The sequence below is a fragment of the Sturnira hondurensis genome, unplaced genomic scaffold (genome assembly GCF_014824575.4).
Source record: "Sturnira hondurensis isolate 20B ecotype Veracruz unplaced genomic scaffold, ASM1482457v3 Scaffold0013190, whole genome shotgun sequence".
Lineage (NCBI taxonomy): Eukaryota > Metazoa > Chordata > Mammalia > Chiroptera > Phyllostomidae > Sturnira > Sturnira hondurensis.
In genome coordinates this window covers 862431-878801 of record NW_028085821.1, presented here as the reverse complement: position 1 = coordinate 878801, position 16371 = coordinate 862431, and the positions used below count along the sequence as shown (strand labels likewise).

Here is a 16371-nt window from a genome sequence, read left to right as displayed (position 1 = left end):
TAAATTTTAGAAGTGTTGTTAAAACCCCCATGGTCCAGCAAGGCGTCCTTCGCTGGAATCCAGCTCGTGTGTGAATATTTGGCAGGAGGCTATCTTCTGTGGCAACCCTCCCCAACCTGGTGCAGTGCTCTCTGCTTAGGAGAAAGTTATGGTGATGCATCCTCGAACCTCAGTTCTGTCCACCTGTGGTCGTAGTTCTAACTATTAGGGTCACCCGTGCGGCTCAAAATCCAGGAAAGACTTGGACATAGAAACATTCAATAACGTGTAAAGAATGAAATTGAATTGTGAGAGTTTGACTATGTTTTTGAATTGGGATTTGGAACTAAAGTATACCCTGGAGTAAGTCTCAACATGATTTTCCATCGGATTACTTTTTAGTCTTGCCATTTTTGTGCCTGTGAGTTTCTGCATATGTAAATGGGAATGACATTTATGTAGCTTTGCAGTTTTAGTATATAAATGTGGCTCTTTGGGGAGTTTATTTTCCGAAGATGAGAAACTTAAAAAGGCAATTGGCAATTAGGCATACAGTTTGGTATGATGTGTTTTGGCATTTTACTACTTTTCCTATCACAATTCTGCTTCAGGAAATAGGCGAGACATTTCATATCTCTTGGTCATGAATCCAGCATTTCTTTGTGATTCAGATCCTTCAAGTTTCTAAAAGGCTTCACATTGAATAGGTTTTTTGTTTTTGTTTTATGACCCAACTTTGCATGTTCTCTGGCCATGCGGTAAAAGGGAAAAATCTACGAGAAGAAATCTCAGAGGGCAGTGTCTCCCAACGGTCTGGCCTATAGACCAACACCAACCAACCATTAGAGTATTACTGTTTCACAAATCGTGCCTGTGTATCTTATAAAACCAACTTGTGCAATAACTTGTGGTTGTAAATAGGGTCACATTAATAGAAATAAACCTAATTCTCTGTATATTTTTCTGCATTTCCTCATATAAGATTTTAGTACTCTCCAAATTCCCAGTTCTTCGGTGTTCTTAGAAGAGATCTGGGATGCTTCTCCTGTACCTAGGAGTTTGATTTTCCAGGTTTGGTAGCTGTTCCTGCTGGGCTAGGTATCCTTCTCTAGGATGCTGTTTGGAGAGTGGTACAGTGCCTCACGTAACTAATGCTCACTCCAGCCAGGACTCAGTACTGCTCTAGGCACTGAAGCTACTCCCTTGATTCTACCAGGCTCTATGTTCTCTTCCTGGGAACTAGTCTCCTTTTGAGGAGATTCCATGGTGTGTTCAATGATTTTTTCCTGGGAACCAAGATGTCTTCACTGGGTTGTGTTCATTATTCTCAGTTTTTTACCCCCAAAGGTAAGTTTTTCATGCCTTTGTGCATATGAGATTCTTCATGGCCACCTTTCTGGTGCCCAAGCTTAGTCCAGGGAACTCCCACAATGGCTCTCAGTACCTCACTCCTCAACAGCGCCCTCCCAGAGGAGTCAGGTTGAAGTCCATTGATCAAGCTGAGCACATCAATAATACCACATCACTCCCATTATCTTAAGACCCTGGAAGCAAATGAGTTTTTTTATCCTGTTCACCACGGTTGCTTGTAGTTTAACTTTTAGACTATAATTGAACATGATATCTTCCTTGCAAACCACTGAAAATATTTAGAAGTAGCATGTTATCATGAAAACAGTACTATCCTAAGAGTCAAAAAATCTGAGAGCCATTCTTAGATCTTCCTCAATCTAGCCTTAAAGCCTGTATTCATTCATTTTGTAGCATTTATTGACTCCATAATGTCCTAGACATCCTACAAGGTATTGTGGATTAAAAAGAGAATTAAATATTTGTGATTCTTAACCATGGTTATGCATTAGACCAGGGATCATCAAATTATGGTCTGCAGGCCATATCTTGTTTGCCATATGATCTTATAAATATAGTTTTATTGGAACATTGCCAGGCTAATTTATATACATATTTTCTATGGTTGCTTTCATGCTGCAAGAACAGAGTTAAGAAGTTGCAACAGAGATCCAATTCTCTGGAAGCCTAAAATATTTAGTATTTGGTTCTTAACTGAAAAATTTGGCTGAGACCTGCATTAGACTCAAAGTGGAGAAGTTTTTTTTGTTTTTTTTTAAATAATTGCTTGTGTTTCACCAAGAGATTTAAATCAGAATTTAGAGTGGAGGGTTGGGAGTTGGCCCAAGAATCAATGTTTTTAAAAAGCATCCCAGGTAAAATAATGTATAGCCAGTGTTAAGAAAGATATATAGATGATCCCTATATACTCCCTGAGGAGTATGTATGGTTTAGTGGGTAGAAGAGGCTCACAAAAATTAATTGAGGTACCATGGATGGATCTAAAATGTAAACATTTACAAACTTCCAAGGGAACACTGCATGGGGAGCATTTTAATACTTCGTTAGGTAAGTTTTCACAACAAAACACTTAGTGAGATTCTTTACGGATGCATCCACTGGTGGACAAGCTCCACAAGGTTGTGGAAGGGACAGAAGGAGTAGAGAGAATAGCATAAGGAAAGGCACAAAGTTGTGAAAGAGCGTGGCCCATTCAAGGAACTCTCAGAGGCTCAGTGTGACCAGAACACTAAGAGGGAAATAAGGAATAAGGTCGTAAGATAAAGAAGGAAAAGTAAGAGCCAAACCGAGAAGAGCTTTGTATGCTAAGAAGTTTGGAATTAATTGTTTTGATTTGCATTTAGAAGTGATTGGAAAACTTAGTCTCTCTAGGCCTCAGTTTTTCCATCTGTAAAAATTATAGTTAGATGAGTAAGATGATTGCCAAGAGACTTCTCACTCCAAAATATAGCTTCTTCAGACTGTGTTGTTTACTTCCTTTGATGTTCTCAGGACAGGGGGCCTAGTTCAGGTTATATGAATAGCACAGCTTCGGTAGTAGTGGCTCACCAGGCTATCACCTTTGATCTATTTCTCTTAATAGTACAAGTGAGGGCAGTGCTACTTTGTGGATTCTCCACAAGGATTTGAGAAAGCAGACTTCTGAAAGAGAAATACTTGCCTGGTCAATGCACGAAGGCCTTTAATAAAGAATAAATTACTTGTAAAATACTTTACGTTTCAGGCAGAGAGGGGATAAAATGGGGATAGTTATATTGTCAGAATTTGCATTCTTCCCAATTAGTACTAGTGCCCACAATGGCTTAACATTTGTAAGTCTTTATACTCAAAACTTGGTGTGTAAATTACTGAGGGAGTACTTTCTTATGATATCTTATTTCACTATTTTATAGCTTCTCATTTGTATCAGGTCTCTACTTTGTAATTTAATCTCTGTTCGGACACTGGGATCGCTACATCTCTGCTTATATCTTTAATAAGCTACATGTTATTGGTTTCATATATTTAAGTGAAGTTATTAAAGTTCTGGTGCATATTGAATATTTTGTTCACCTCTTGCATGGTCTCACCAAGTGTACAGAGTAGCCATTGAATCAAAAAGTGATATGTATATATAATAGGCTTAATGATGGAAGCTTGCAAGACTTTGAGGCAGCCCAATTTGTACTTTCTGATTCAATTAATCCAACACGGGTAGATGAATGCACTGAAAATGTCCAATTATATTTAAAATCATGCAAGTTGAAATGTATAGACGTCTCTGAAAGAGCTGTTGGAAAAAAAACTTTTATAGTTTTTGTCATTTGAATATCAAACATGCCTATTAGGGATGTTTTGAATACTTTTAAAAAATGCCTTTCAATGAGTAACTATTGTGTTCTCCCTACCAAAGAAAATTANATATTGAATATTTTGTTCACCTCTTGCATGGTCTCACCAAGTGTACAGAGTAGCCATTGAATCAAAAAGTGATATGTATATATAATAGGCTTAATGATGGAAGCTTGCAAGACTTTGAGGCAGCCCAATTTGTACTTTCTGATTCAATTAATCCAACACAGGTAGATGAATGCACTGAAAATGTCCAATTATATTTAAAATCATGCAAGTTGAAATGTATAGACGTCTCTGAAAGAGCTGTTGGAAAAAAACTTTTATAGTTTTTGTCATTTGAATATCAAACATGCCTATTAGGGATGTTTTGAATACTTTCAAAAAATGCCTTTCAATGAGTAACTATTGTGTTCTCCCTACCAAAGAAAATTATAGAAAAACTCCAGAATATTGGCTGCTATTGACCTCTTTGCCCTACCTTTTCTTCACAGACGTCGATGAGTGTGCTGAGGGGCGCCACTACTGCCGAGAGAACACCATGTGTGTCAACACACCGGGCTCTTTCATGTGCGTTTGTCGAACTGGATACATCAGAATCGACGATTACTCATGTACAGGTAAGGAGTGGCTCCCTGTGAAATAGTCTTTCTGTGTCTTCAATTTACTTTCGAAGGTTTCTAAAAGAAACTCATTTTCTGGGGGGGATGTTTGCCATAAATCCTCCCTTACAACAAAACAAGTTAACACTAGCGTATGGTTTTGATTTGGTACTTACTGTGAATCCAATGTAAGGAAAGGGATACCTGCTTGTTCTGGATGAGTTGTACACTCCTTGTTAGGAATGTAAAGAAACACCTAAAAACCAAATTAATATTGTCATCATTTAAAACCCAAACTGTCCTTATGCTTGTATGAATTCTATGGCAAATCTAAGAAACAACCCCTAAATAGTAGGTTTCTTTATATGACAACTGATTTTTGAACACAAGGATAGTAACACAAATAATGTGATAGGTTTCAGAAAGAGATTCTCGGAGTGCTAGAAAATGAGAATGTTGAAGAAAATTGAGCTTCTTTATACCTCTGGACAGAGCACTTGAATAACTACATCACAGAAATTTTGCTTAGGTTTATTTAATAAAATATCATATCAGGACCCTTCAGTACCACCCAGAGCCCTGCTCAGGGGTATCCTGAGAGTTAGTAATGTCTTTAAATGGTCCTGGGGTAAGACAGCCTATCAAGTTCCTATTGTATAGGTTCCTACCTGTGGGATATGAAAGAAAAAGGTGCTGGAAAAATAGCTTGAAGACTACTGGGTTTGAGAAAATGTGGATGTGAAATAAAACATTCCTGTGGTTTCTTTTATTTTTTTTAACTACAAGAAAGATAAAAGTGGCATATTTTAGAAAAACATGTCACTTTTTACCGTACCTTCAACTTTGTAGTTTTTGTCAGAGGGATTGTAAATAATACTGAGAGGTTGCTAGGGAAAATAAGAATCTATAATAAAAGTTTTACCTTATGCCTTTGTATTGGTGTGTCATCTTCTAATATTATAGTAAACATACTATTTGATATCCTGTTTATCAGTTATAGCAAAGAGAAGGTCCTGCCTCTAAATTTAAATATAGTATTAGTATTAAAAAACAATGGGAAAAACAATGAGAAATGACTTCTTAATCAGTGAAAATAACTAAAGGTATTCTGGGGAAAGAAAATATATAGAGTTGCCAATGGATTTACAAATTCTTGCTTTTTTTGGTCAGTCAGCTCATCCTAAACACTTCCACATTATGGAGAATATTGTGCACTTTTTCTTTAGACAAAAATTCTTTTAAATATTTTATTTACTTCCTTTAGAGAGGAGAGAAAGGAGGGAAAGAAGGAGAGAAACATCAGTGTCTGGTTGCCTGTCATGTGCCCCCTACTAGGGATGTAACCTGCAACCCAGGCATGTGCCCTGACTGGGAATCCAACCAGTGACCCTTTGGTTCAATCCACTGAGGCACACCAGTCCAGGCTCTTTAGACAAAACTTAATCACACTTAGTGGCAAAGTATCTTGAAGGAGGACTATGGAAGTATTTTTTGCTGTAAAGAAATATAAAAGAAGGAGTTTTAATAGGTACACAGTTTGTTACAGAATTGGTAATGTCAGTAAGTCTGAGTTCCAGGGAAGTGGTTAACAACAGCAAAAAGACTCAGATCAAACCGCCGCGTCCCAGAGAGCGGCATTTCAAGATGTGCTCATTAAAAACGAGAGTGCCGGCAGTTTTCAAGGAGTCTGCTGATTCTTCGGCGCCGAAGACTTAAAAAGCGCTGTACATTTTTGTACCTCTTAGTGATTCTTTTTGTTTTTCTTACATTCTTTAAAAATGTTAGATACTTTAAGGGAGAGTACATGACACATAATTTGGCCTGGTGTTGAATGGGGAGTGTGCCTCTGGAGCAGGAGATTTTCAAGAGGTTCGTTTTGATTCTGAGCCTGTCTGCTGGCTGTCAATTCAAGGAACAGTTTAGCCGTCATCCACTACAGAGAGTGTTCGGCTTTGGCTTTGCCTTTCCCAGAGCATTTTCCTTCCAAATAAAATCCCACAAATTGCTGTTTGTTTTTGACTACTTTGAGAGAATTTGCCCTTGTGATTCCAAAGGACCTACTGATAGCAATTAAGTATCCCTTTGTAAAGTGAGAACAAAGGCCCGAATTATTTTAAGAAAAGCTGTTCAGGCCATGAGTTTTTGTGCCTAAGGAACCAGAGCCAAGAATTTCAAGAACTGGCACGTGACACGTGGGTTTCCTTCATGATGCCCCAGCACCCCCGACTAACACCACCATGTCTGTGCTTTCCTTGAAGAGAATCGTTCTTGGCCTTAAATTCCCTCCTGTCTACTACAAGTAGGTCTACAAATTTGAGAATTTACATTCTTACATAAAAGCTGGATTTTTTAGGGAATATGAGTGGGTTTTATTTTATAGCATCAAGTCAGATGATCTTTGACAAAACTTTGTAGGTTTGACTACAGCAGGTCAGCCCATATTCGGGATTCCTGCAAGGAAATGGCTGTTCAACTTCTACCACTTTGCATCTTTTTCTTTACACTTTACTATTAGCATCTGGGCAAACACCTTGAGGAAATGACGCTAGCGGAGGTTTGCCTTGTGGCTGAAGGCATCTAGGCTGTGCCTTTTCAAGCTCCCATGAGACCAGAGCAGGACTTCATTTCTCTGATAGAGACTGGGATTTCTTTTCTCTAAATTTTAGTAACAGGCACTCACGTATTCGCAGTAGAAGGCCTTCCGGAATAAATGTCAAGACATCTCTGTAGGTATTTTTTGGTATTCATGGCTGAGCTCTAGGAGTTCTGATTTTGTTTTGCTTCTGTGTTCCTGCCCAGTTTTCCTGTCGAAGAGCCTCTTGTTGTAACAACCGACACACTCAGCCCTGTGCCCAGCAGACTCTCAAACTTGCTTACCCCATCTGAAATTAATCATAGACACTCTCACTGAGAGAAGAATCCAAGTGCGATGCACTGTACTTTATAGCCACGAGCTTTGATAAATAAAAGAAGCCTTTTTTCACTTTTATAACCCTGTAGCTCTGGAGCAGAAATTATGTATGCTGCAGAGGAATTACCTTCCGTAGTTCGTAGGATGACACAGATTTTATTTCAGTTTTAGATGATTTGAGGAATTATATTTTCCTCGTGATCATAAAATTTGGGAGATGGAAGAATTCTTAAGAATAATCTCATCCAAACTCCTTTTCCAAATGGGAGGAAACCAAGGCTCAGAGAGATTGATTGTCTTGCTCATGGTCATAATTAGTGAGAACCAGTAAGAACACAGAAGATAAGCCTCCTTATTCTTGTTTCTTATATTTGTCATCATTTGTTTAATTTGCAACCCAACAAAAATAAATAAGGGGAAGAGATTTATATTTTATGTAGAAATACATTATTCAACTTATAATGTTCATTAATTAAACTGCCTTTCTTAGAGATTGTTTTAGTTCATTAGCTACAACTCCAAGATAAATGATTCCCCTACAGATTTTATAATAATCATCCTAAATCAGAATCAATAGAATAACGCAAATCACCATTTTCTGGGTCTCTGACTGTATTATATGAGTACAGTTACACTAATGACTTGATTGTACCATTCGTGCAAATGATGCAACAGTGTTTGCTACTCTAAACTCATTCATATAGTTTTCCTTCCAGTGAGGGGGTATCGTTTTTCTTAATTAAGGCTTCTTAATCTCTCTCCTGCTTATGTTTTTTTTCTTTTTCTCTTCTCATAGAGGAAAGCCTATGAGAGGGTATGCCTATAAGAAAATAAATTATTAGGCATGGGGATGCCTACCAGAAAAGAAAAAGAAGGAGAGGGAGAGAAGGAGGGACAGAGAGAGAGCAAGGGAGAGAAAGAGAGAGGGGCGGACGGACGGGAAGAGAGAAAAGACAAAGGGATGGAAGAGAAGGAAAGGGTTTGGTTTGCATAAGCCGAGATATTAGAAGTTCATTTTTCAATATCTCTGTAAAAATAACTTTTATGCATAACAAAGTTTCTTGTTAACTTATCTGGATGAATGGCTTTCTTGGGTCACTCACGTAAATATTCATTAAATTTGGCAAATATGTTTCAGTCTTACTGGGCATGTCTGTTTTCATTTGGTCTTATATAATGAACAAAGAATAAAATATCTGTAGAATCAGAGATAAAAATCAATCATTTTGGAAATATCAAAGGATAAAACATTGATTTCAGACCTTCCTGAAATGTCTCTCTGCTCTGATTATTTCAGTTAAAAAACAGACTTCTGATCCTTCCTTGTGTTGGTGAGCCTGTCATCTTCCCCGTCTTAGGCAGTTCTCTAGAGTAGGATAGAAGAAGGGAAAGGCCGACTGGGGGAAGGGATGGAAACAGTCTTGTCTGGCTGAGGGAGAAAACTGATTCTTCGGGGCAGTGGTTTTCCAATGGCAAGGATTTCCCCTCCCACCTGCCAGAGGACATGTGACAATGTCTGGAGAAATTAGTGGTTGTCACAACTGTGGGGAAAGAGAATTGCTGCTGGCCTCTGGTAGGCAGAGGCCACAGAGATTGCTAAACATCCTGTAATATTATTGTTATGAGACTAGCCATCCTCTTGATAAAATGTCTAATTTTTCTGGGACCATTTCAACTGGAAGCTTTTTTTCTGATTAGTTTCCAACTGAATCGTTAATCTGTGTCTAGTACCACATAGCCCTTCAAAACAGAGAGTTCTATGACCCAAAAGGTCCCTAGTTCCAAGGTTGAGAAATTCAGTTCTAGGTTCACCCAATCAAAATTGGAACCTATATACTTTCTTTTAAACTTTTTCTTGTTTTTCTTCAAGTTTCTTTTAGGCCCCATATTGTGATGGCTTCGCTCACTTCTTATGGTGCCCTTGTATTGGCCTTTGGCCTTTCCCTGATTGAAGACCTGTTCTTGGCTTCACCTGAGGCCATGGTTCTCCAGTGGTGAACCTGCAGGCCTCAGCTGAGGTGGCAGAGGGCTTTCCCAGGGCTCCGTAAATGACCTCTCCCAATGCCTGCTCCGTGTGCTCTCCGCTGGCCTTGACCGCTGCTGTCATCCAGGGCCTTTTCAGGATGGCTCTGGCCTCTGTCACGAGTCAAAGAAGGTCCATAAAGTGTCTACATTAAACACAAGGAATTCTGCTAGATACTGGATATTTGTTGTCAAAGAGCCTCGTGTGATGTTCCCCAAGGAGTTTTACTTCTAAAAGTACTTACCTTTTTATAGCGTTGAATACTCCTGGTGCTTACATTTTATGGTCTTGTTATAGTTACTTCTTGCTCTCTGACATGGTCAATACTGATTTTTTAAAATCATTACTGCCAGCCTATTTGTCAGGCTTATTTAGAAAGAGTCGTGAGTTTTATGATGATACTGTTTTCTTTTTTACTGTTATTTCCCCAGCATTTTAAAAGGTCTTGGATACCATTGTCACACACAAAAGGTTACAGGGAAAGATTTGTGACTTTGCGACTGACGCAGAGACTTGAAGTCGCTATGACCCGTGTGCGCCCTTCCCTCACAGAGCTGCCTCCCGTGTTTCTCTTTCGAGTGTTCTGTCAAGCCCTGTTAGAAAAAGTAATTTGTGTAAAGTGTTTAAAGAGATAGTATTTTGGAAAGGCAACAATACATTATTCTTTTTTATTCTGTATTCTTCCCAAAAGAATTTCAGTTGAAGCTGGTAATTTATTGTACAGATAGACAACAACTTCATTATCAGGTTTTTAGAAATAGCTCTGGATGGATTTATCAAAATTGCAAGGACAGAACAATACAGATAATTGACTGCGTGTGCCTCAATAATTACTGGTGCATACACAGTAACGGAGGTAAGAATACTGTGGGCATTGGCACAGGGGCGAGGGGGCCACAAGCAGCACGGGGCAGAGAGAAGGGTGATGATAAAGAACAGGAATGAAAGGAAGCATATCAGCTTTNTTAAAGAGATAGTATTTTGGAAAGGCAACAATACATTATTCTTTTTTATTCTGTATTCTTCCCAAAAGAATTTCAGTTGAAGCTGGTAATTTATTGTACAGATAGACAACAACTTCATTATCAGGTTTTTAGAAATAGCTCTGGATGGATTTATCAAAATTGCAAGGACAGAACAATACAGATAATTGACTGCGTGTGCCTCGATAATTACTGGTGCATACACAGTAACGGAGGTAAGAATACTGTGGGCATTGGCACAGGGACAAGGGGGCCACAAGCAGCACGGGGCAGAGAGAAGGGTGATGATAAAGAACAGGAATGAAAGGAAGCGTATCAGCTTTCACCAAAAAACCCTAAATAAACAAAGTTATTTTGAAGTTGTAAAATGCCTGGGCATTTTATCTTTAGTAAAATTCCTACCAAAGGGGAAGCCTTTAGTAAATGTTACCGGTAAAAGCTGTTGTTACTGTTAGGATTAGACAAGCTCTCCTCTTGAAGAAGCATCTTATTTCCCAGGGATCCTTTCAGCTGGGTCCTTTTCTCTGGTTGTTTCCTAAGTTACCATTTTCGTAAAGTAGATAGCTTTGCTGGAGCAATGGATTCAACATGCCATTGTTTATTCAACTGTACTTATTATGTACTGTGAATAGGGGCTTAAAAAAGAAAGAGAACCCTTGGTGTAATTGAGCAGCACTTTCTCTGGAAGTTAGAGAAAATCCTTCTGTAGGAGGATTTTCCTTAGGACCCAGGAGGTTCCTGTTGTTCTTGGGAAGGAATGTGAGATGAGGATTCCCAAGGGAGAGATGGATGCAGCCAGGGTCCTACCCTGGATACTGATCTGCCTAGAGCAGAGAATATGGGCTATGAAGAATTGGTGAGCCTGGTCAGTGCTCACGCAGTGTGGGTTTTATAAGCCCGGCTGCTGCTGTGTGGGTTTCCTTTATAAAGAGCCACGGTCAGCAGTCCGACAATCTCACCATCTGGGCACTAGTTGCTATGGCTGTTGGGAAAGACTTTTGCATTTTTATGAACAACCACTCCACATTTTCTTCTTGAGGAGTCAGCATTGCAAAATATGACAAAATTGTGGAATATTTCATAAAACATGATTAGCAGACGACTTTAAAACTTAAAATGTGGTCCCTAAAGCTAAAAAATGCCTCACTCATCTCCTTGAGTTCACCATATACTATTACACTAGGTAGCTATTATTGAGTCATTTGAAAACATAACATGATTACCAAAAGCAAATGAAAATAGCAAGTCCCAGGACTCAAAGAATTTATGATGGAAAGCTATTTTTGAACAAACATAATGAGGAAAGCATCTCTAGAAGAAGGCGGTTACCAGGAAGGGTTAATGTTCAGAGAACCACAGGCCCCATTTGGAAGACTCACAGAGAACAGAAGTGAGGCTTGTCTGTGCAGTTAGTGAGGAGGCCAAGGCAATGTGCTTATCTTTTCTGAAACACATATGTGCACGCATACAATTAGCAGCCAGCTCAAAATGAAACAGGCTCAAAGGCTCAGGGAGCTGACTTGCCTTTTTAAAGATGAAAAGCTTGGAAAGAAGTCTGTGCTGTCTGAATCTGTCAGCTCCGAGGGAGCAGTTTCCAGGCTTGTCGGAGCCTTTATGCAGCATCGCGGCGCAGCCGCTGTATCCATGTATGACCTCCAGCCGGCCGTGGTTTGATCATCAGAGCAGCCAGTGGATGTGTGTGTACCAGCCCGCCTCTGTGCAAGCTCACCTGAGCACTGAGATGCTGGCAGCTGCCTCATTAGCCAGCCTCACCTGCTTTGACTGGGTTAGTCAGTAAACCCAAATTCACCTTTGTCTTAAATGTCTGTATTCTTTCAGTTTTATTTTGAGATTTTTATATGAAAAGCACAGAGCTGAAACCCCACATAGGGGAATAAAAAGATTATGCATGGCAGGAGTGTAATAATAGTGGTGTCTTAGCAACAGACAGGTATGGAGGACAGGATTGTTGCAGCTGAGGTTCAGCAGATGCCTTTCATTTCCTTCCTTGGTTGTTGGCTTTGACCTGTTAGCCAGAATGAAAGTTTGACCTTCCTGTGCCTCTTTGTCTGATGTTCCATGGAACCGAGTTCATCTTCTGGTTCTGCTGCCGAGCTTACCTTGCAGTGGGTGTGTAACCTCCTCATGTCATTGCCTGTCTCAGTGCTGACCTTCCCTGTCCACCCCCCTGGAGTCGGGGAGCATCTACTGTTTGCTGTTTCACATTCAGGCCATGGGTTTGGGCTCTGAGGGTGAGTTTCTTCTCTCAAACCTGGAGCCTCATCTCTGCCATGTGCTTTCACCAGCAGGAGGCAGAGCCACACTGATTGCTGGGATTTCTTCATATAACTTCTGATGCCCATATAAGAGGCTTCCTTTTGCTTAAATGAAGTTCTTTTCTCAAAGGGAATACTATTGTACTAGTCATCTACTGCTGCATAACAAATAATCCCAGCATTTAGCAGCTTAAAGCAGCACACATTTATTGTCTCACAGTATCTGTGGATCAGGAAGCTGGGCCCAGAATGGCTGAGTTCCTTCTGCTCCAGGGTCTCTCATGAGGCAGCATTCAGAGTGTCCTTAGGAACTGGGGAAGGATTTTTTTCCAAGCTTACCTATATTATTATTGGCAGATTAAATTTCTCATTGGCTGTTGATGTAGGGCCTTTTGAACATGGCAGCTTACTTCATCAAAGCTAGTGAGAGAAAGCACCTGCTAGCAGGATGGAAATCATCATCTTTGGCAACCTAAGCACAGAAGTGATACCCTGTTACCTTCATGTCAGTGTATCCATGATAAGCAAATCACTAGGCCCAGCCCATTCTAAAGGGAGGGAATTGCACACAGGCATGGATATCAGAAAGCAGAGATCACGGGGGCCATCTTAAATACCATCTACTACCAACATTGAATATTATATATAGTTACAAGAACTAACCCACTTCAGCTAAGTACCAATGAAGAACGCCAGATTGGAGAATAAGACTCAAGAGGAAGTATAAAAACATGCTGTGTAAGAACTCTGCATGAGCAGTTGTGCAAAACTCATGAGATACCACACATTTGTTTTATTTTCTTTACACCAGAGCTTTGATATAGAGGCATGGTAGTGTTATTGTCCAACTGAATAGATGGAGGTCATGGAAATGAATGACTACAGCACGATGTGGCCCATTCTGTAACTAAGAAATGTGCAGAGAGCTGTGGGGAGCCCGGCAGAGGCCTTGACGAAGCTGGCTTAAGCCACATACGGGCAAGGGTCACCACCAAGTGACATTTACATTGTGGTATTTAAGGATGAACAGACATTTCAGAAGAGAAAGAAGTGAGAGAAGACATTTCCGGAAAAAGGAAGAGTAGGTACAAAAGTATGGGTTGTTTTGTAATAGCAAGTTTAGTGTGACTGGAATTGTAAAAGATAAAGCCAGAAAATTCTATAGAAAATTAGAAGACATGCTTTATGGTTTCTGAAACATTTCTCTCAGGCTGTGCTTGTTCTAATTGTGCTTGTTCACTTTGAAGTGATAATGCTTTATTTTGGTTTTATTTTATGTTATTTTTCTTCTGTGCTAGAAAGTTGTTTATTAAATAGATATGTCTAACAATGATGACATTGAATCAAGGTGGTAGGTTCTTTCATTTTAAAAAGAAATAAAATATTCTGTCAGTATTCTTAGAACTCCATGAGAGCAAATTTTCAGTGTGGCCTAATGAGAACTGATTTTAGAATTTTTTTAGAATGAAATTATAACCATTAAATTACTACCTGAGGCATTTTTATACAATAGATTTGCATATACATGCTCATTAAATGTTGTGAAATGCAACAACAATAAGCAACTACAACAAGGTAGGAAATAGCTAAGAGGTCCATGGAGCCATTTGGAGGTCCATGGAGGTCCATGGAATCGTCCATTTGGACGACTACTTTCTGTCATGGTCCAAATCAAGTTAGAATCTTCTCCCTGGCCTCCTCTTCTCCATGAACGTTTATGGCATTTTAGCTTATGGGCCCTATATTATTCAGGCTTTTTGTATTTAAGTCCTTGTTCTGCTGTTAGCTGTTACCTTGAGCAATTTTCCTAACTTCTTAGCCTTGGTTTTGGTTTCTACCCCTTTAAAACGGAATGATACTGCACACCTTATACATGTTTTCTAATTGAAAGAGAAGAAGCAGGCAGAGTGATCAGCATGACAATGGGAACATAAGCACTTGAAAGAAATAGTTGTTATTATTGTTACCATTTGTGGCAAACAGAATAAAGGCCCCCCCAAAGGCCCACATTCTAACTACTAAACCCATAAATGTGGTCCCTTACATGACAAGTCTGGTTAGGGTTAAAGATGTTGAAATGAAAATAATATCCTCGATTTCCCAAGTGGGTTCATCTAATCACATGAATCCTTGAGAGGCAACTTGCCTGACTTTTATCAGAGGGAGATGTGACTGTGGAATAATGGTCAGACAGGCAGTGTTAATGGAACAGCCTCTAGAAGCTGGAAAAGACGAGAAAACAGCCTCTAGAAAGGAATGCAGCCCTGTGCACGTCGCGATTTTAGCCTGGTAGACCCATGTCAGACCTCTGGCCTTTAGAACTGTAAGATAATAAATTATGTTGTTTCAAACCACTGAGTCTAGAGTAGTGATTTTCAGCCTTTTGCATCTCATGGCATATGTAAACTAATTACGAAAATTCTGCGACACACTGAAAAATATTTGGGAGGCTGATCTGGCAATAGAAAAGATAATTTCAATTGATTTACAAAAACATACTAGTAATTACCTACCCTTTTTGCTTCAAAGTGACTTAAAAAAAATCACATGCCCATACTTACATATAAAGATATCTAGTACCAAGAATTCACCAATCAGGCACAATCTTATTATGTGATGTGACCAGTAAGGTGCATCTCTATTATATGACCTATGTATTTATGGTTCAAGACAGGGCATTCACACCACATAACTGCTGTTGTGTTGGCTGTTGGCTTTTGTCATTTTTTTAATTTGACAATCTAAGGGAAAAGAGGTCAGTGCCTCTGACTAGTCAAGTATTGAATGTTTTAAAAATTCTTGCAGCACACAGGTTGAAAATCATTGGTTTAGAGTAATATGTTATGGTATTAGAAAACTAATACACTATTATTATTAGCTAACATTGTTGAATTGTCTAAAACTATATTTAAAAAATGATTCCCAGTTCTCATTTGTTTTCTAATTGTTAGAAGCAACAAAAGCATTTCTAATAATCCTGGAGCAAGTCTGCTGTTTATAGGGAGAGTTACAGAGACAGTTTGTTCAGGAGTCGGTGGTCCATATTAATGCCTCACTTTAGTGATTGAGTTGCTTTTTTACTATTTGGTTTTGGTATAAATTGAACATTTTCTAGTCTGCTCCTGGTAAAACCAAAAGGCACACAGTTAACACAGAAATAGGCTATACATTTACCCAAAATATAGTAAGTCAAATATTTGTATATTTCTCTTCTGCATTCTTTTTAAAATTAATAACAGTTAATTCTGCATTTTGCAGAATTTTTATATTTCTCTTCTGCATTCTTTTTAAAATTAATAACAGTTCCATTAACTTTCTGAAATTAATAACATGAAGGAAGTGGGCAGACAGTAATTTTGAAAGCACTATAAAAAGTTTATTTGTAGACATAGGTGAGTCATTGGTAATTGCTGTTGCCCTAGATCTTGGAGTGGAATGCGGGTTGTTTAGAACAACCTTTTAATTCAGGAAGGCTCCATGCCAACAAAGACTATATCCATGTCACAAATTAGTGACCTATAAACCCGAATTGTCTCTTGGTGGTGATCTGTTTGGCTTTGGGGGCATTGTAATTCCACATTTAAATAGTCAAAAAATTTAGCTGTGGGAACCTGGATTTCTCCATTACTTCTGGGTCTGCACTGCTACACCCCAACCACCAAATGCAGATGGTAGCTCAGCTCTCTTAGAATGAGAGGGCTTCTCCAGGTCACTGGTTCTCATGTCCCCGTTCCTGACACTGAGCAGTTCCAGGAAGAAAGCACCAAATACCAGAATATGTATAGCCAGTCACCCCTTTACTCTATCTGACCCATGAGTCAGAGTATTTTTAGTTTGGAACTATGATTTACAGTATTAAAGTGATCATAAATATGGTCATCTTAAAACATGGAGA

The 16371-nt window shown here is 39.1% G+C and overlaps 1 protein-coding gene across 2 annotated transcripts in view; it reads left to right on the top strand.

Moving 5' to 3' along the window:
• Positions 1–16371, top strand: part of NELL2 (neural EGFL like 2) — a 289076-nt gene that overhangs the window by 141318 nt on the left and 131387 nt on the right. For both annotated transcript variants that reach the window (XM_037061082.1, XM_037061081.1), the window contains exon 14: positions 4176–4301. In XM_037061082.1, the coding sequence (XP_036916977.1) occupies positions 4176–4301 (126 nt within the window). The remainder of the gene's footprint in view (positions 1–4175; positions 4302–16371) is intronic.